This window comes from Arachis ipaensis, chromosome B02 (assembly GCF_000816755.2).
Source record: "Arachis ipaensis cultivar K30076 chromosome B02, Araip1.1, whole genome shotgun sequence".
NCBI lineage: Eukaryota > Viridiplantae > Streptophyta > Magnoliopsida > Fabales > Fabaceae > Arachis > Arachis ipaensis.
Window position 1 is genome coordinate 4,119,376 of NC_029786.2, and position 22,416 is coordinate 4,141,791.

General features: G+C 29.8%; 2 protein-coding genes and 1 long non-coding RNA gene across 7 annotated transcripts; all 3 read left to right on the top strand.

The window, feature by feature from the left end:
- On the top strand, nt 248-6,924 carry LOC107623445 (putative disease resistance protein RGA4). Of its 3 annotated transcripts, none has more exons than XM_016325715.2 (4): nt 248-467; nt 567-657; nt 3,882-6,283; nt 6,657-6,924. In XM_016325715.2, the coding sequence occupies exons 2-4, from the start codon at nt 603-605 to the stop codon at nt 6,675-6,677; spliced, it is 2,478 nt and encodes an 825-aa protein (XP_016181201.1). In that variant the 5' UTR covers nt 248-467; nt 567-602; the 3' UTR covers nt 6,678-6,924. The 3 variants fall into 3 exon arrangements, 2 of the variants coding, with proteins under 2 accessions (XP_016181201.1, XP_020970873.1); XM_021115214.1 differs by having other exon boundaries at nt 261-467; nt 3,851-6,283; XR_001616471.2 differs by lacking the exon at nt 3,882-6,283 and having other exon boundaries at nt 255-467.
- LOC110267415 lies at nt 7,964-9,199 on the top strand. The gene is made up of 2 exons (XR_002355037.1): nt 7,964-8,340; nt 8,431-9,199. It is a non-coding gene; the product is annotated as an uncharacterized LOC110267415 (long non-coding RNA).
- LOC107623461 (putative disease resistance protein RGA4) lies at nt 10,618-21,965 on the top strand. Of its 3 annotated transcripts, none has more exons than XM_021115215.1 (4): nt 10,618-10,810; nt 10,909-10,974; nt 16,257-18,658; nt 21,533-21,965. In XM_021115215.1, exons 2-4 carry the CDS (start codon nt 10,935-10,937, stop codon nt 21,578-21,580), a joined length of 2,490 nt encoding a protein of 829 aa, XP_020970874.1. In that variant the 5' UTR covers nt 10,618-10,810; nt 10,909-10,934; the 3' UTR covers nt 21,581-21,965. The 3 variants fall into 3 exon arrangements, 2 of the variants coding, with proteins under 2 accessions (XP_020970874.1, XP_020970875.1); XM_021115216.1 differs by having other exon boundaries at nt 10,620-10,810; nt 16,226-18,658; XR_001616476.2 differs by lacking the exons at nt 16,257-18,658; nt 21,533-21,965 and adding an exon at nt 13,426-13,625 and having other exon boundaries at nt 10,625-10,810.

The window sequence follows — 22,416 nt, forward strand, 5'->3', positions numbered from 1 at the left end:
ATTAATGTGATTTTGTTTAGTTTTTGGTTGGTAACCTCTTGGTTTCATTTTATTAATTATATAGTATTATTCATATACATATATATCAAAGTAAAAGAGAAGATAGACACCAAAAGGAAAAGAAAAAGAAAAGAAAAGAAAAGAATCTTTTGTTTTCTTTTTAGTTAATTTTCCCTAATAGATTATTGGAAAGGGACAAAAGACGTGTTACCCCCATTATAGACTACTGCACTATACTTGAATTAAAAATAGAAAATAGTGGATGATTAGGTCCAGTAATTGAAGTATATGTTACCCCCATTACACACCCTTCAATTTCTTCCATCCATATAACTCACTTCTCATCTTTCTGTCCAAAAAAAAAACTCATCACTCCATTATTGCTCACTTCTTCAATAAATTCGTTACTCATCCACTAATTCAAGAGAGTCCAAGCAAGCAATAACCAAAATTTTCACTACTTGAAGGTTTTTTCTCTTATTTTTTATTTTTTTAAGTTTACTCAGCTCAATGTGTAGTTCTCAAATGCAACAAGTTTCTAATAAAAGTTTTTTTTTTTTTTTTAGCATTTCATTGGTGGGAATTTCTTCCCTGCAAAATATATGAGCTGTTCTTTCATGTTCTTTGGCTTTAATCCCACTTCAGCAACGTCAGGAGGTATGATATATTGATTAGTTTTCAAAACAAGAATTTAGATCTCAATTTTTTATTCTGGTTTCTATTTTTCAGTCTTACTTCATATATATATGTAAGGATTTAGATCTCATCTTCTCGTGCTTCTTTTCTTATATTTCAATTTCCACCGTTTTATTTAATTGTTTTAAAAGTAATGAAAATTAAGTACTAAAAAATAAATTAATAATATCAATAATGGTAGACTAAATCACGAAGGAAAAAAAAAAATATAATATCGTAAACCTTCTAAATGTACAATTTAACCGCCTGGAGTTGTTAAAAGATTCAAAAAAGATGTTAATTTCTGTGTTTTCTAAATTATTGTTCTGAGAACTGAAATATTAATTGAGGAATCAATCATCGAATCAATTCAGTCAGGATAAAAACTTATCGACAATAATGAACTAATAAAAAACAAAAAAAAGGTCAAACAATCAATTAATTGGTCGAATCAGTTTGATTTTTAACGATTAACTGTTTAAAAATAATAAAATATCAAAAATTATTTTATTAAATTCGATTCAACGTGATTTAAATTCGATTGAATTTTTAAACCTCTAACTCTGCTGATTTGATTATTGGTTCGGTTTTTAGAATTTTTGTTTTAAACTGCTCCTTTATATATATGTTTTATCAACTATGTTAGATGTATATTAAATTAAAATTAGTTATCAAGATAGAATATATGTTGAAATATAAAATACATATTAAAAATAAATTAAATTATACATATATTTATATATAAATACATAATAATTAATTTTAATAGCTAATTTTAATATACAAAAGTATTTTTAATATTTTATATATTGACAAAATAAAAACTAATTTTGGACAAAATATTAATAAAATATCTTTCTTGTACTATTTGACAAGTTCATCAAGATACTGAATTGTACATTTTAAGTAGAATAAATTACACATAAGCTAAAGTTTGGGAGATAAATTATTATCATTATTAATTGCTTCCAGTTTTATATTAACACTTGAATTTGTTGATGAAATTTGGACTGAGATTTGTTTTAATATCTTTGCCCTTTGTCGAAGGTTAAATTATTGCAAGCAATCAGATAAGTTCAGTTGTGCTATGAATTTTGAGACTGCTTTTGAAAAGGGATTTTTATGTTTTTTCTTTTTTTTTTTCAGTAGACTTGAGAATGATATTGTGTATTTAAATTATCTTTAAAATTTTAGTTACACCAATTATGTATTTGAGATTGGCAACACAGAACCACATTAGTTTTTGATATTTTTTTTTTGTTAACAATGCATTGACATGACTTGATGATATAAGTCTTTAGTGACATGTTATTTTATTTATGGTTTGATTATGTATAATAGTATAATGACAGATCAGTTAATAATACGTGGCATAATGACGGATCGGTTAATGACAGGTGGTATGATGGCGTAGATGGTTATACCACATGTAACAATATTATTCATCTACTGATATTTGTTATGTCATCATTACAGATGCATTAAATTAGTCTTTGATTTTATATTAAATGACTCATTTTAGTCCATAAAATTAAATGTCGTCCACCAAATTAGTCATTTCATAATTTTTTTTTTTTATAAATTCAAAATTTTTAATATGTTTGAATGCACTAATTTCAATTTTTATTTTTCACAAGTTGTTTAAATACAAGTATTTTTATAGAAGATAAATGTTGGAGAGCCATCGAAATTTATTATTTTTGGTTATCATTTTTAGCTATCAACATTCTTTAGTCGAATAATCCAACAATATATATTTTAACCCACACTTTTAAACATTAATGACTAATTATTTACCAAAATAATAAATTCTAATGGTCCTCTAACATTCTTCTTTATAAATTTCAAAATTTAGTTTTAATCATACACATTTTATTCATAATAATTTAATATCAATAAATTTTGTAATATAAAATTATGTAATATAAAATTATGTTATATAGGAATCGAAAAAAAAAAAGTGTATTTTAATTCTAAATTTCTTATGAAAAACGCGCATATTTTTAGACGAAAATAAAAAATGTGCGTTAATCAATCGTATAATTCTTTTACTAAAATAACATCTTTATATATTACAAAATTTATGTGTATTAAATTATTATAGAAAAAAATTTGGATAATGAAAACTAAAATCTTAAAATTATTTTATAGAAGCATTTGTATTTAAAAAATATGTGAAAAATATGATTGAAATTAGTGCATCCAAAGATATTGAGAATTTTGAATATACAAAAAAAAAAAGAAAAAACTCATGAAAAAGACTAATTTGATACACGACATTTAATTTTAGGAACTAAAATAAATCACTTAGTACAAAGTCAATGATCAATTTAATTAGTTCATCTACAATGATGATATAGTGAAAGACATGTGAATAAATAGTATTGTGACACGTGATATAAACGTAAATAAATAATATTGTGACACGTAGTATAACTGTCCACGTTAAGATACCATGTGTCATTAACCAACCCGTTATTATATTATTACACATGGTCATATTATAATATGATACGTGTCATTAATGTTTCACGTCAATGCGCCATTAATAAAAAATGATTAGGAATTAATGTAATGTACTCTTACTAATTTTAAGAATCTAATTGGTGTAATTAAAATTTTAAAGATGATTTTAATATACAACACCAATTTTCAAGACATTTTAAGAATTTATTGAAATATCTATATATTTTGTTTAGATTCAAAAAAATTAAAACCAAAAGCTTCGCACTATGCTTTTGGGATGATATCTTTTGGATGAATTCGTTACTTATACACTGCTATTCAACCAAAATGTCTAAGCAAACCTTAGGCTTTGATAATTTGTACAACGAATGATACGTATGGTAATTAATATAATGTTAATGCTAGTTGATTGAAAAGTGTATTAAAAAAGTGTGATAAATGGTAATTTTATTCAAGGCCTGTTTTTCTAATTTATTCCAATGGCACACGTTAAAATACTTCTTTTTTAGAAGCAAATTTTCAATTTAAAGTTTGTCATTTACCAAACTTCCCTTTAATATACTTTTCAATCAACCAGCATTAACAATACATTGATTCTCCATATGTATAATTTGTTGCAAGATTATTTGTCGGTCAATGTTACCTGAAAACACCCACCACGTATATATATATATTCTTGGCCTCTAACATTACTTTTTATCACCATAAGGTTCCACTAATTGATTCTTCAATGGCTGAAGTTGTTTCTGGTGTGGCATCAACACTCTTGGCCAATTTAGCAACAAAATCATTCCAAGAGATTACTCTGGCATGTGGTCTTAAAGATGATGTAAAAAAGTTTGAAAGTTCTTTGAGAACCATCAAAGCATATCTCATAAATGCTGAGAACAAGCAAGCAAAAAACCGCAGTATAGATGAATGGTTGAAGCAACTCAGAGAGGCATTGGATGATGCTGGTGACATATTAGATGAAATAGAGTATGAAGCAAAACTTAATGAAGTGGTCAAAATGTATGGAAGCACTAGCACGGAGGTTTGCCGATTCTTCTCGTACACAAGTAATCCACTTGCATTTCGCATCAGGATGGCCCACAAAATCAAAGATATGAAACAGAAGATGGATGGAAAAATAAGAGAAGGGAGAAAGTTGGGTATAGTTGAACAACATGTCAACACTCCATCTATGGAGCACAATTTACCATGGCGAGAAACTGCTTCTTCATTGCCTTTCCGTGTCTGTGGTAGACGTGAAGAAAAAGAAAAGATTATAAATTCATTGATGACACAAAAATCACAAGCTAATAATATTGATGTGATCTCAGTTGTTGGGATTGGAGGTTTGGGAAAGACTACACTTGCACAAATGGTTTACAATGATACCCAAGTGAAGGCGAATTTCGATACATTAATGTGGGTTTGTGTTTCTGATGATTTTGACGTGAAGAAGCTAATACAAAGAATCATTCATGCGGCCTCAAAGAGAGAGAATGTGGTGGATGCAAATTCTAGTTTGGAATATATGATATCTCTTCTCAATCAAACGTTACATGGTAAGAAATTCTTACTCGTGTTAGACGATGTTTGGAATGAAAACCACAACAAATGGGATGAATTGAGAAATCACTTGTTAGAAGTAGGTGGTGACAAAGGCAGCAAAATTATAGTAACCACTCGTAGCAGAAAAGTTGCTGACATTGTGGAGAGTAATCTTGTAATGAAATTAAAAGGACTTCCTGAGAATGAATGTTGGCAGCTCTTTACAAAATGTGCATTCCAAGAAGAGAAGGACGAAGAGAAGTACCCAAGGTTAAAGCAAATTGGGGAGCAAATTGTTCAAAAATGCAAAGGGGTGCCCTTAGCTATAACAACTTTGGGTTGCTTGCTTAGATCAAAATGCCATGATGAAAATGAATGGAGAAAAATAAGGGATAGTGAGGTGTGGAATCTCAATCAAGAAGAAACTGATATTTTGCCATCACTCAAATTGAGTTACAATCACTTGCCACCAGAAGTAAAGCAATGTTTTTCATACTGCTCTTGTTTTCCAAAGGATTATGAATACATGGCAATTGAGTTGATTATGTTCTGGATGGCTCATGGACTCCTCCAACCTACACGTGAAGAGGAAGATGCAGAAGATATTGGGGAGTTGTATATTAAGAAGCTTGTTTCAACTTCTTTACTTCAAATTGAAGAAGGATATCCTTACCACTACTTTGATTTCCAAAATTTAATAACATTTAAAAGATTCAAAATGCATGATCTTGTACATGATGTTGCACAATTAACAATGAAAGAGTCGAGCAAGACAAGAACCGTTATGCAAGAGGGGCAACAAGAAGCATCGATAGAATGGACCTCCGACAAGTTCAACTATCTGAGGGTGTTGCACCTAACAAAATATATGGAATCAAGCTCGTTGCCTGATGATTGCTTTGCCACAATGAAGAAGCACTTGAGATATTTGCATTTGCAAGCTGGAAATTGTCGTAATTTGAAAAAGCTCCCTGATTCCATTTGCAAGCTGCAAAATCTGCAAAGTTTGAGCCTTCGTGGTTTTGACGGCCTCCAAAAGCTTTGCAAAAACATGAAAAATCTCATCTATCTTCAATATTTGCATTTAGAGATGGAAATTACAAGTTTGTCCTCAATGAACATAGGGCGCTTCCAACAACTCAAATTCTTGTATCTTTACAACTGTTCAAAGTTAGTGTCTGTACCAAGTGTTGTTGGTCGCTTGACTACTTTAAAGAAGCTGGGTTTTATTTTTTGTGAAGAGCTGGTGAATTTTGAGGATGAAGAGGAAGAAGAAAAGCAACATGTGAATTTAAACCTTCAAGTATTCTTTATCGATGGATTAGAAAAGTTGGATGCTTTACCAAAATGGCTTGAAAGAGCTACTAAATTGCAATATTTGAGAATAAGGACAACAGGGATTAAATCATTGCCCACAAGGTTGCCGATGACCTCTCTTGAAGAATTTTATATTGTTGCCTGTGAAGAATTGTCATCTCTTCCTAACATGGATCAAACTCATAATCTTCAATATTTAAAGATATCTTATTGTCCTGAATTATATACAAGGTACAATAAGAATACAGGACCAGATTGGCCTAAAATTGCTCATATCCCACAATGCGAGGTTAGTTCAAATAATCTATCTCATAATGTTACAAATCTAACCACACTGTTGTTGTTGTTGTTTCAATTTATGCATAAATAATTAATTGTTGGATTTTTATTTAACCAGTTAGAGTTATATATCTTACTCTGCCTATAATTAATTCTAAAACTTTTTAAATTGACAATCTGATTTTCTATCTAAATAATTGTGTGTAATTTTTATATAAAAGATATGGTAGAGTGAACTAATTAGTCCTTATAATATGGAATACTTTCAAATTTTGAAAATTATAAAACAATTTAATTATATTTAGTATATATATGCATGGTTGAATTAAAGCTCAAGTTATTTTCATAAGCACTAGTCTAATACTGGCCTTGAATTATTGCAGATTGCTCTGCATGCATATTGAAGATATTGAACATGAAGATGAAGATGATGATGATGAAGGCCTTGAATCATTGCCAGTTGATAAAGAAGAAAAAGAAGAAAAAAAAAGATAATAATAGCATTATCTTTGTGTAATGTCTTTGCCTCATGCATGGTTGTGTTTTTATAATTGTTTTCTTTTAAAACTGAACAAAATCTATGCATGTACAAGTATTCAGTTTGAAGTTTGATATGTTAAAGTTTAAATTATTATTCTAAATTTCTTTAAAGTATTGAGTCACCAAAAAAAATTTTAATTGGGTGTTATTGTTTAAAAAATTTTAAACAAATTTAACAGTGTAAAAAATTTATAAAGAAATTTTAAATTGTTATCAAAATTTATTATTTTTTGGTTATTATTTTTAGCCATTAACTTATTTTTTTAAGTTTAGTAATTTAACAACATATTTTAACTTACACTTTTAAACATTAATAGCTAATTAATAACCAAAAATAATAAATTTTGATGTACCTCTAATATTCTTCAAACTTATATTCAACTACTTTATTTTGGTCATCTTTACAAAAACAAATAAATTAAATTAAATATTTCAGGGGCTTGAAATATGCTTTTAAATTTTATAAATTACATGTTATATGTGGTTTCATTTTCCATAACAAAAAATGACATTTTATTTTATTTCCTTGGGTAGTATATCTGCAAAGTAGATGAACATCGCTTTATTAATGCTTCTTTGATGAGAAAGACAAGATACATATTAGCAATTACAATAATATTAATCTAGTTATGATCAATAGCATGGAGTTTAATTTCTAATTTGCTACACCACCATTGCATATTACTGTCATGAAAACTATCTCAAATTTAGGGGCAGTTTAATTGGTATTTTTATTTGTAGTGTTTTCAGTTGTTAGAATTTTAGGGAAAAAAAAAGTAAATATATAAAATGAGAATAGAACTTTAAAGATGTTCGCCAAAATATAAAATCTGTGAACTTTTTTTTTTCACTTTTCACGTTTCACTTTTTCATCCTTCCACATTCTCATCCTCTCTTCTTGTTAGACTCTTTATTTTTAGCATTTTTAAGAATTTCATATAATTTTATTCTTCTAGTTATTTTCAATCTAATTTATTGTATTATTTTATGATTTTAACATGTTTATTTAGTTAGATTAAGTTTTGTTTTTAGTTTTTAATTTTAGTTAGTTTGATAATTATTTAGTTTGATAATTAGATCATATAGTTAATTTGCTCTACCATGTATTATTAATTTAGATATTTTAGTTAGTTTATGTTGGTTAATGAAAAAATTAATTTTGATTATTATTTCAATTGAACTAGTTAAGGTTTAGAGTAAAATTATAGTTTATGGTCTAAGTATTTAGATTTTTTAGATTTATTGCAGTTGGGTTTGAGAATAAGTTAGTTTATTTTAAATTATTTTTTTATTTAGATTACTATTTCAGTTGAACTGATTATAGTTTAGGGTTAAATTATATGTTATGGTTTAGATAGTTAGATTAAGTTTAAATATGTTTGATAAAAAATAAGTTAACTTAAAATTATTGTATTTTAATTTATTCTATCCTATTGTAGTTTCATGGCGCAAAATATGTTAGAGTATAAGAATACCTTTTATAGGCGAGATCCGATCGACTACATTGCTGGCAGATTAGGCCAAATGGTATACTTTATAACTTATCTGTTTCATAGTTTGAAATTTGTCTTATTACTTATGGATTCCGTTGTGCTTGACTCATTGATTTTTTGGTAGGTGCCTCAAATCTTGCGTACAAGAAGAAACTTACTACAGCAGCCATCCGAGCAGATTAGGTCACACCTTACACGAGCACGAAATTTGAGCATATAGCGTATATGCTAGAGTGGGACCATTGATATTTGCTTTGATCGAGAGGTACACACTTTTCACTTGTCATGTGGGAAGATGACTATCACCCTTCATAATGTGGTGTATCAGTTGGAACTCAACATTGATGGAGATCCAGTCAGCGACTGCATCGATGGATGGGAACAGTTCTATAATGGGCGATCTATTGAGGACTTTTATCAGGAATTACTAGAAGTTTGTTTCGGGCCCCATGATAGACAGTCGTAAAATAAGTGAATTGTTAATCTTACTTGGTTTTAAAATATTGTTTGTGGGGAGTTGGAGGAGTACCTGACGAACGAGCACTTACTGTGTTACACCAAAGATTACATCATACAGATCATCAGAGACATTCTATTTCTGGATACCTCTTACTCTCGGGTGCACATTAGGTTGTCGCCTCTATTAACTGACCTTGATCGGTGTAGGGCATTATCATGGGGCTCAACTGTGTTGGTGTGGCTATACCAGCAGATGTGTATCATAACTATAAAAACAATAAATATCAAATCTAGGACAAATATATGTCAGAAAGCCCAACGACTACCATATTTAAAAAAATAATACAAAACCTCGGCCTTAATATGGGCTTTTGTTGAAGATTTAATATATTGATCCAATATCGAAATTTAGGACCAATACAAGTTCAAAAAAACCCTTAGGACCAATATCGAAAAGATTGTCCAATAAAGAATTGACCATAACTGAAAAGAATATAAAGAACATATTAGGAACAAGATATTTCAGAAAGCCCAACAGCATATATAAGTTGGACTAATAAGTTCCTCTCTTCAGGCAGGAAAAGAAAAACTTGACCCAAAAAAAAAAAAAGACAACAAAAGAAAAATCAGTTTTTTTTTAATAAATATTATTTTTAAACCAACTAGGATTTTAGATCAACAACATAAATTCCTTAGCAATGTCTAAAGAAAAAAATCATAGAAAATATTTTGTTTGGTTTGTATTTTAAGTTTTTAGTGTTATTTATTTTAAAGTTTTGTAAAAGAATATGTGAAAATAAAACAATTTTATCGTTTATACTTTTGTTTCTTTTATAAATTAAAAAAAATAAAAGTAAAAACACAAATTAAGCAAATGCCTTAGGGCCGGACATATATCTCTACTAAAATAGGAATATAAGAGAGATTTTTTATATAACTTTCTCTTTTAAAATATTTTTCACTATATATAATAAATTAAAAAGCACTATATGTTAAAGAAAATCGAGATTTTAAGTAAAAAAAAGTAAATTTAATACATAAAATGTAAAATCGTAATAAGATTTAAATTATAAAATCGTCAGATCTAATATAAATTTTATAAAATCGACTGACTCATTTAAAATCATACATTCGTAATATGACTTTTTGAATTCAAAGTCAAAACTCTCAAACACGTCTTAGATTATGAATTTTTGAATAAATCAGCCTCATACTTGTATAGTTGCTTAAATGATAAGAAAATTGACTTTTATAGTTGCTTTGAAGCCTTTGCTTTCCTTCGTGCTTGACTTATCGACGCTGCTCTTATTGACTTTTAGTTAAAATGTGTTATTAAAATTATAAATTGAAAAAAAAAATTATAGAAATGATAAAAAAATATTAATTAAAATATTAAAAAAATTAACCACTCCAAACTTTTTAACCAAATTAAACACCAATAATATAACAAAGATTAACCACTAAATTTGTGTATCTTAAGTAAATTAATTCTTTCAATAAAAAATATAAATTTTTTACAAGTAAACCATACATAAATATAACAAAATAGATTAATTAGCGCGTGAGCCATAATTAAATGGTTCTACACGTGATAAATTTCGCTAATTTCTACTCTAATTTTTAATACAGTACATATGTCAGATGGGCATGACCAAATTGTTATTGTGAAGGGTTATTAATTTTTGATTAATGAAAAATTAGATTTTTTTTTTTATATATGTTTGTTATATAACAGCAAATTTGTGCTTATAAACATACAATCGGATTCCTATGTCTAAATATAGTTTTAGCATTATTTATCAACTATATTATTTAAAAGATTAACATAAATATCATATATGTTAATGGAGGAATATTTGGTCCGCGCAGGTTTTATACTAGTTGTAATAATGACCATACATAAAAAATCTAAAAAAAAATCTATCCGTATAACTCACTTCTCATCTCTCTGTCCATTATTGCTCACTTCTTCAATAAATTCGTTGCTCATCCACTAATACAAGAGAGTCCAAGCAAGCAATAACCAAAATTTTCACTACTTGAAGGTTTTTTTCTTATTTCTTATTTTTTTTGAGTTTACTCAGCTCAATGTGTAGTTCTCAAATGCAACAAGTTTCTAATAATAAATTTTTTTCTTTTTTAGCTGCAAAATATATAAGCTGTTGTTTGATGTTCTTTGGCTTTAATCACACTTCAGCAACGTCAGGAGGTATGATATATTGATTAGTCTTCAAAACAAGAATTTAGATCTGAATTTTTTATTCTAGTTTCTAATTTTCAGTCTTACTTCATATGTAAGGATTTAGATCTGACCTTCTCGTGCGGCTTCTTTTGTTATATTTCAATTTCCACCATTTATTTAATTGTTTTAAAAGTAATGAAAATTAAGTACTAAAAAATAAATTAATAATATCAATAATGGTAGACTTATACTAAATCATGAAGGAAAAAAAACATAATATCGTAAATTTTCTAAATGTGCAATTTAATCTCCTGGAGTTGTTAAGATGTTCAAAAAAAATTAGTCTGTGTTTTCTAAACTATTGTTCTGATAATTGAAATCAGTCTGATTAATCAAGACCGATCCTCGAATCAATTCAGCCAAGATAAAAATTGATCGGCAATGAACTGATAAAGAACAAAAAAAAAGGGTCAAACAATCGATTAATCTGTCAAATCAATTTGGTTTTTAGCGATTAACGGTTTAAAAATAATAAAACATAAAAAATTATTTTATTAAATTCGATTCCACATAATTTAAATTCAATTGAATTTTTAAATCTCTAACTTATTCGATTATTGGTTTGGCTTTCAAAACTTTTGTTTCAAACTGTCCCTTTACATATATGTTTCATCAACTATATTAGATGTACATTATTTTTTTAAAATAAAAACTCAACACAGTAAAGTGAAGCATTTAGAAAGTTAGAATTATAATACAAATACTAAAAAAAAATCGTAGTTATTTTCGACATTGCCATCAACAATTAGACGGAACAAAGTCAACCCACTCTTTGTAGCTCCTAATCGACTTGGTAATAACTTCCGCAACACCTGTTTCTTGATTCCTGAAAATCCTGGCATTCCTTTCCAACCACGTATTCTAAATGATAGCAAAAAAGTCAATCAGCTAGCTGTTACGCTCATATTTTCTTACAGGAGCTCCTGTCCAACTCTCAAAGTGTTGCTTAATGGTTCTTGGAATAGACCAAGTTTATTATAGGCATCTAACTAGCACACCACACCTGCCATGTGAATTCACAGCCAATGAATAACTGAAAATCATTCTCAGTTTCTTTTTTACATAAAACACAAATTATATCCCTGTGATTAATAATGCTCAATCTAATCAATCTTTTCTTAGTATTGATCCTACCAACTAACACAAACCAGGTGAATAGCTCAACTCTTGGTGGTACTAGTTCTCTCCATATAGATCTAGTGAAACTATAACTCGTAATGTCCTCCGAGAGAGTCTCAGCCTGCAGACCTGCACAAATGAGTTAGTAGAATAAACTCCTAATCTATCAAAGTTCTATAATTCTGTCCTCCCTCTCACTTGTTAACCTGACAGATTGTAAAACTTCATGAAGATGATTAACTAATTCTAACTCCCATTGGAATATTACTCTTCTCCAATAAAAGTTCCATATCCACTCCAACCCATCCCATAACCCACAATCCCCTATTACAGATCCGACTTGGTTTGAAACCGAGAAAAGCCTTGGAAATACATCCTGCAACACACCACATGGTAGCCAATTATCTTCTCAGAAACGAATTCTTCTACCATCTCCTAGCTCTAATGATAACCTTCCGACCATCTTATCTCTCGCTTGTTGTTCTCTTATCTGCAACTGACAAATGTCCTTCCACGGACCCTTTGTTTTAGGAACCGGCTGACAAGAAAGAAGGACACTTGGATTCAAGTCATTGTAGGAGCCACAATTTTCTTCCATAATGGGCAATCCTCATTTGAAAATCGCCACCACCACTTGAACAATAACGCTGTATTCCGGAGCATTGCATCGCCCACGCTCAAACCCCCAAAACGTTTTGGAGCTTGCACAATATCCCACCTCATCGAAGGTACCCCATTCCTTCTGTCTTCATTACTCCACAAGAACCTCCTCTGTAAAAATATCAACTTATCTGCTACTGTTTTGGGTATCTTATATAAGCTAAGGTAATAAACCGGCAGACTATTAAGTACAGATTTAATGAGTATCAGCTTACCAGCTTTATTAATCGTTTTGGCTTTTCACAGATTGAATTTCTCTTCTACTTTGTCTATAATAGATTTTCATGTCTTGACCAATTTCGGATTTGCTCTCAAAGAAATACCAAGATATTTGATTGGCAACATTGTTTTCTTACACCCCAACAAACTACACATCCTTTGTGACCACTCTCGCTCGCAATTAACCGGAATCAAATTAGATTTATCAAAGTTAATACTCAAACCAGACATCATTTCAAAACACCGTAAAAATTACTTATAATTATAAATAGTCTCTTCCTCCGGAGGTAAAATACTGGATAGCACATTTTAAATAGGATAAATTACACATAAACTAAAATTTGAGAGATAAATTATTATCATTATTAATTGCTTCCAGTTTTATATTAACATTTGAATTTGTTGATGAAATTTGGACAGGGATTTGTTTTAATATCTTTGCCCTTTGGTCGAAGGTTAAATTATTGCGAGCAATCAGATAATAAGTTCAGTTATGCTATGAATTTTGAGACTGCTTTTGAAAAGGGATTTTTTTCCGTACACTTGAAAATGATATTGTGTATTTAAATTATCTTTGAAATTTTAGTTACATCAATTATATATTTGAGATTGATAAAACAGCACCACATACATTAGTTTATCTTTTTTGTTAACAATGTATTGACATTAATTGATAATATATATAAATCTTGTGATATATGTTACCTTATGGTTTGATTATATATAACTGTATGATGACAGATTGGTTAATAACACGTGGCATAATGACGGGTCAGTTAATGACATATGATATGATGGCGTAGATGGTTATGCCATCTATAACAATATTATTCATCTACTGACATTTATTATATCATCATTGTAGAAAGGGGTGGCAAGCGGAGAAGTCCGTCCCGTCCCGCCAGAAGTCCGCTCCGTCCCGCCCCACCTAGTGAGGCGGTCCTAGAATCCCACCCCACCCCGCCTAACTGCGGGCTGGCGGGTTAAGCCCGCCAAAGCTCCTCTTTTTTTTTTTTTACTATTAACTACTAAATAATATATATAATTGCACAACCATATTAATAAATTTATAATTTCTAAAGGCATAAAATTTATATTTTTATATTCACAAACATTAAAGTCTTTGTAATTATAAAATATCTAATAAACATAATTATAAACCAAGTTTTTATCCAAAACGTAAGTATAAATATTCTCTCCAAAGCAAAATAAACATAATCCAAAACATAATTATAAATATTGTCTTCAAAGTAACATAAACATAATCCAAAACACTCAATTTTTATCTTCATACTCTTGTAAGTTAGGTTAAGGGAAGTTAGGTTTTGGCAAAAAAATTGCAAAAATACCCCCTCACTAAAAAAAACTAAGCCCGCCCCGCCCCGCCAAAGCCCGCGGTTTAAGCGGTGCGGGTTAGGCGGATTTTTGCTATTTGGTGGTTCCAATTTTTCAACCCGCCCCGCCTTTTTTGGCAGGTTACGCGGGCCGGCCCAGCGGGTTTAAGCCCGTTTGCCACCCCTAATTGCAGATACATTAAATTGATCTCTGAATTTGTACTAAATGACTTATTTTAGCCGCCAATGAGTTATAGCTCAAATGGCATAGTCTCCCTATACTCAATTAAGAGGTTGCGGGTTCGAGTCTTCTATCTTTGGTAAAAAAAAAAAAGACTTATTTTAGTCCATAAAATTAAATGTCGTACATCAAATTAGTCTTTTCATAATTTTTTTATTTTTTTATAAATTTAAAATTCTTAATATATTTAAATGCACTAATTTTAATTCTTTAATTTTTCATAAGTTATTTAAATACAAGTATTTTTATAGAAGATAAATGTTAGAGAATCATTAGAATTTATTGTTTTGGTTATTACTTTTAGTTATCAACCTCCTTTATTCCACACTGTACTTTTAAACATTAATAGCTAATTATTGACCAAGATAATAAATTCTAATGATCCTCTATCATTCTTCTTTATAAATTTCAAAATTTACTTTTAACCATACACATTTTATTCATAATAATTTAATATCAATAAATTTTGTAATATAAAATTATGTAATATAAAATTATGTTATTAATAAAAGAGCTATATTGATTAATTGATTATAAAATATATTTAAAAATATTATTAAAATTAATCCATTCAAAGATATTGAGAATTTTAAATTTATAAAAAAAACTCATGAAGAGATGGTACAGAATATTTAATTTTAGAGACTAAAATAATTCACTTAGCATAAAGTCAAGGATCAATTTAATTTGTGCATCCGCAATGATGATGACATAGCGAATGATACATGAACGAATAGTATTGTTACACGTGACATAAGCTAACACATGAACAAATAATATTGTAACACGTAGTATAACCGTCCACATTAAGATACCACGTGTCATTAACCAACCTGTTATTATATTATTACACGTGACCATATATATTATGATATGATATGTGTCATTAATATTCTATGTGAATGCGATGTTAATAAAAAACGGATCAAGAATTAATATAATGCACTCTTATCAATTTTAGAGACCTAATTGGTGTAATTAAAATTTTAAAGATGATTTTAATGTATGATACTAATTTCAAGGACCATTTTAAGTATTTATTAAAATATCTATTATTTTGTTTTAGATTCGAAAAAATTTAAAACAAAAAGGTTTGAACTATGCTTTTGGGATGATATCTTTTTTGGATGAATTCGTTACTTATACACTGCTATTCAACCAAAATGTCTAAGCAAACTTCAGGCTTTGATAATTTGAAAACTTGATAGTTTGTTTTATATACATATATATAAAATTCTCTGGTGGTATTAATTTAGATGGCTAAAAATGACCATATGTTAATTGACAAATAATCTTACAACAAATGATATGTATGGTAATCAATATACTGTTAATGCTGGTTGATTGAAAAGTGTATTAAAAGACAGTATGGTAAATAGTAATTTTATTCGAGGCCTGTTTTCTCCAATTTATTTCAACGGCACACGTTAAAATACTTTTTTTTTTAAAGCAAATTTTAAATTTAAAGATTGTCATTTACCACATTCCCCTTTTAACATATTTTTCAATCAACCAGCATTTAAAGATTGTCAGTCAATACATGGTCATTCTTAGCCATCCAAAACAATGCTATCAGAAAACCCACCACACATATATGTATATATATATTTTCTTGGCCTCTAACATTACTTTTTATCACCATAAGGTTCCACTCATTGATTCTTCAATGTCTGAAGTTGTTTCTGGTGTGGCATCAACACTCTTGGCCAATTTAGCAACAAAATCATTCCAAGAGATTACTCTGGCATGTGGTCTTAAAGATGATGTAAAAAAGTTTGAAAGTTCTTTGAGAACCATCAATGCATATCTCATAGATGCTGAGAACAAGCAAGCAATAAACCGCAGTATAGATGAGTGGTTGAAGCAACTCAGAGAGGCATTTGATGATGCTGGTGACATATTAGATGAAATAGAGTATGAAGCAAAACTTAATGAAGTGGTCAAAATGTATGGAAGCACTAGCACGGAGGTTCGCCGATTCTTCTCATACACAAGTAATCCACTTGCATTTCGCATCAGGATGGCCCACAAAATCAAAGATATGAAACAGAAAATGGATGAAAAAATAAGAGAAGGGAGAAAGTTGGGTATAGTTGAACATGTCAACACTCCAGCTATGGAGCACAATTTACCATGGCGAGAAACTGCTTCTTCATTGTCTTTCCGTGTGTGTGGTAGACGTGAAGAAAAAGAAAAGATTATAAATTCATTGATGACACAAAAATCACAAGCTAATGGTATTGATGTGATCTCAGTTGTTGGGATTGGAGGTTTGGGAAAGACTACACTTGCACAGATGGTTTACAATGATACCCAAGTGAATGAGCATTTCGATACATTAATGTGGGTTTGTGTTTCTGATGATTTTGATGTGAAGAAGCTAATACAAAGAATCATTCATGCGGCCTCAAAGAGAGAGAATGTGGTGGATGCAAATTCTAGTTTGGAATATATGATATCTCTTCTCAATCAAACGTTACATGGTAAGAAATTCTTACTCGTGTTAGACGATGTTTGGAATGAAAACCACAACAAATGGGATGAATTGAGAAATCACTTGTTAGAAGTAGGTGGTGACAAAGGCAGCAAAATTCTAGTGACCACTCGTAGTAGAAAAGTTGCTGACATTGTGGGGAGTAATCTTGTAATGAAATTAGAAGGACTTCCTGAGAATGAATGTTGGCGGCTCTTTGCAAAATGTGCATTCCAAGAAGAGAAGGACGAAGAGAAGTACCCAAGGCTAAAGCAAATTGGGGAGCAAATTGTTAAAAGATGCAAAGGAGTACCCTTGGCTATAACAACTTTGGGTTGCTTGCTTAGATCAAAATGCCATGATGAAAATGAGTGGAGAAAAATAAGGGATAGTGAGGTGTGGAATCTCGATCAAGAAGAAACTGACATTTTGCCATCACTCAAATTGAGTTACAATCACTTGCCACCACAACTAAAGCAATGTTTTTCATACTGCTCTTGTTTTCCAAAAGATTATGAATATGTGGCTATTGAGTTGATTATGTTGTGGATGGCTCATGGACTCCTCCAACCTACACGCGAAGAGGAAGATGCAGAAGATATTGGAGAGTTATATATTAAAAAGCTTGTTTCAACATCTTTACTTCAAATTGATGAAGAAGATTCTTTCTACTTTCCCAAGATTCGAAATTCGATGGCATTTAAAAATCTCAAAATGCATGATCTTGTACATGATCTTGCAAAATTAACAATGAAAGAGTCAAGCAGAACAAGAACCGTTGTGCAAGAGGGGCAACAAGAAGCATCGATAGAATGGACCTCCGACAAGTTCAACTATCTGAGAGTGTTGCACCTAACAAAAGATACGGAATTGAGCTCGTTTCCTGATGATTGCTTTGCCAGAATGAAGAAGCACTTGAGATATCTCTATCTTGGAAATTGTGCTAGTTTGAAAAAGCTAACTGATTCCATTTGTAAGCTGCAAAGTTTGCAGAGTTTGCGCCTTTATTGTGACAGCCTTGAAGAACTTCCCAAAAACATGAACAAACTCATCTATCTACAATATTTGCTTTTGGCGGATATCAAAATTACAAGTTTGTCTTCAATGAATATAGGGCGCTTCCAACAACTCAAATTCTTGTATCTTTTCAAATGTTCAAGGTTAGTGTACGTACCAAGTGCTGTTGGTCGCTTGACTACTTTAAAGAAGCTGGTCTTTCTTTTTTGTAATAAGCTGGTGTATTTTGAGGATGAAGAGGAAGAAGGAAAGCAACATGTGTTGGTAAATAATTTAAACCTTCAATTATTCTCAATCACTGGATCAAATAACCTGGATGCTTTACCAAAATGGCTTGAAAGAGCTACTAAATTGCAATATTTGAGTATAAGCATGTCAGGGATAAAATCATTGCCCACAAGGTTGCCGATGACCTCCCTTGAAGAACTTGATATCTATTGGTGTAAAGAATTGTCATCTCTTCCCAACATGGATCAAACTCATAATCTTCAATATTTACAGATATCTTATTGTCCCAAATTATATGTAAGGTACAATAAGGAGACAGGTTCAGATTGGCCCAAAATTGCTCATATTCCATATTGCAAGGTTAGTTCAAATAATCTATCTCATAATATTACAAATCTAACCATACTGGTTTATTATTATTATTATTTCAATTTTTGCATGAATAATTAATTGTTCGAATTTTAATTAACCAGTTAGAGTTATATCTTACTCTCCCTATAATTAATTCTAGAACTTTTTAAATTGACAATCTAATTTTCTTTCTAAATAATTGTGTATAATTTATATATAAAAGGTATGGTAGAGTGAACTAATTAGTCCTTATAATATGGAATACTTCCAAATTTTGAAAATGCAATATAATATAGGTTATAAATTTATACTTTCAACTTGAGTCATATCCTAGCCATGTTTCATTTTAATTTTAAGAAAATAATGATATTAAGATATTAAAATCAAAATTTTTATTAAATGAAATAAAATTCCTTCTGTTACTCTGTTGTAAAAATTTTCCAAAGTTAGTTAATCATTGCTTTTAGTTATTAATTATCCAAATGTACATTACCTTTAATTATTTAAAGCCCGTGCAATATTCGCCGATAAAAATGAGCTCCACCAATTAACTATGTTTGTCTTTAATGTATGTTAATAAGCTGGTTTCGCTTCTTTGCTTTAAATTGATGCTTCTTCGGTTCTTCTTACTCCTTGAATTTGAAAAATTCAATATTTAAAAGACTCAAAATGCATGATGTTGTACATGAACTTGCAAAATTAACAATGAAGGAGTAATTGGCCTCTGACAAATTCAACTATCTAAAAGTTTTCAAGTACTTGATATTAATGAATCATTCAAGTTGAAAGCTTTAACTAACTGTATAACACCCTAATTATCCTAAATCTTATCTCATGCCATAAAGTATAGGTTAATAAAAGGTTAAGATAATCCTAAAGCTTATATATATATATAAAGGAATGATAATTCTAGAAGTCCGATGAAGAAATAAACTTAAAAACAGAGTTACAAAAACGCAAAACGTTTACACAAAACTACAAACTTAAGGCACAAGATAAAGGTACAAGATAACAAAAATATAAGTATATAAAAGAATACTATATTCATAAGGGACAAGTCGCAGCCCGCAAAGTTTAAGCCGACTAGTATATACAGACATACAGAATATTGAAAGATAAAACAGCATATACAAAATATCTCTTTCAAAGTATGCCTCTAAGACAAAATATAAATACAAAAGTGAGAGAACTAATCAAAAAAACCAAAAGACTCAAAAATGAGATAAAGATCCTCCGTTCTGTCACCATCACGCAACTCACCGAGGTGGGTTGCGACCTGCATCTGAAAAATAACAACAAAGTATGAAATGAGAACCGAAGGTTCTCAGTATTATAACAGTGCCCAATGATGTAAGATATAAGACCCCGGGATGCCATAGGCAATTCTAGAGTTTCATATCAATCATGAGATTCAACTTAAAGCATACTAAAATTAAAACCATTTCTTTTAAAAACCATAATGAAATAAGGGAGTTTAACTTAGTGAATTTTTAATCTAGCAGTTTTTCACTGTCCCACAGCTTTCGCCAGCCTAACCGCCATGCGATCCCATCACCACCGCCTTCCGAACCTCCTCAATCCCAACAGAAAACATAAGTAATAACAATACAAGTAAAACACAAGTATAGCATGTATATCAAGAAATTCAAGAAGCAAATAATCATGTTATACAATTAGGCAAGCAATTCAAGTCGGCAAAATGTAACGACCCAATCCCTAGTAAGTCATGATCATACTAGAAATCAAGTGTCAACAACTTGTTCACATGAAACCTTTACTATGTATTATTAAGCCTGTAATCGGGTTAGCGTACTATCGAATTTTGGATAAACTTTTATAAGAAAACTTGCAAGAACAACTAATTAAACATACACAAGCATAAGCATACAGGTACTGTCGTACATATAAGTATATATATATATATATATATCCTGAGTTAGCATACAACCCTTCAGAAAATACTACTATGTACAACCCAACACTCTGGGCCCTGGTCCATATAGAAAACCCCTAAACTGGCACCCGAACTAGCCTAGTCCACTATATACACCCTACTCTCTCAGTGAGTCTNCATGTTTCATTTTAATTTTAAGAAAATAATGATATTAAGATATTAAAATCAAAATTTTTATTAAATGAAATAAAATTCCTTCTGTTACTCTGTTGTAAAAATTTTCCAAAGTTAGTTAATCATTGCTTTTAGTTATTAATTATCCAAATGTACATTACCTTTAATTATTTAAAGCCCGTGCAATATTCGCCGATAAAAATGAGCTCCACCAATTAACTATGTTTGTCTTTAAATTTTCACGGCTTAGCGACACAATTATTAGTCGTCAATTCATTTTAAATGTCTAATAAGCAGAGTTTTTTTTTTTTGTTCAAGTTAGAAATAGTGAAGAAGAAGAAAGCAGTTCTTGTCAATTGTTTGAATTTCTTTTTAATAATCTTTCTAAATAAATACATGAAATCGATTAACATTATTATGCCTGCAGCACATGTCTTGAATTTTAGTTATGAATCTACTAATAATGGTAACTCTTTTAATTACTACGTATTATGAATTATTGTATTGAAAACCGCAATAAGCTAATTATTATATGAAATACAAAGAATGAATAACTCTTAATCATTTGAATATTGAGTATACATTATTTAAAATGAGCACAAAATTTTATTATTATTGTGATTATAGGAGTTGATGCATGAATCTTTATTTTTGGATAGTGAAATACTTTTTTATTGTCAATTGACAGAAAATGGTTGAATTAAAGCTAAAGTTATTTTAATTTCATAATTTAATGATTTTTAACTATCAAGTGACACGTAAAGTTGATGGGCCTAATGGTTGTGTTCTCATAATTGTTTTGTTTGGCAACTCAGATCTTGGCACCTCTGATCTTACCTTTTGACTATCTTGGGAGATCATGAGGAGGAGCTTTTGACCATCTTGGGCCGCCTCGACGTTCAAGAGAACATAAGATGAGTAGACACCACATCTAACTCAAAATCTTAAGGTGTTAAGTTAATGAGTCTCTCATTTTATAAACTCTTCACTCTTCCTTATTTTCTTTAATGTGAGACTAACTTCATGCACTTCTCACACTTGCAACACTAACTGTCTTTAGCTACAACTACTTTATAAATGCTTTAATTTGTGTGGTTCGATTGCTTTTGTATGTCCCATTTTCTTTTAAAACTGAAAGAAAGCTATGTAGCTGGTCACCTCAAACTTTTGGGTGTTGAGTTTAAAGTAGTTTGAATATGTCAAGGTTTTAATTGTTCTACATTTCTATCTATTTTATTCAATTTTTAATTCGGTGTTACAGCTAAAATTTCTAATCACATTTGATTATGCAAACAAATTTTACATTCAAGCATGCATTTTATTTCATTCATCCTTATTACAATTATAAAATGGTTAAATAAATGACTTCTATAAAATACATGATATTTTGCTTTAGTTCTTGTAATTACTTTTCTTTTGATTCACTAAAACTTAATAGGAGTTTTTGGATTTTTTCAATGAACGACAAACAACAAAACCACAAAATATATATATGACCACAATAACATCTGATCTAGGCTTAATAAAATCTATTAACCTTTTAGTAGCTTGGAAATTAGAGACTTAAAAAATATGGCAAAGAATAATTAAAATAACAAAGGATTATTGAAATCCTGTTAATTAATATTAGTATATTTGTTAATTCAATTATATATATTAGATGTATATAAAAATTAACTACTAAAAATTAGTCTCTAAT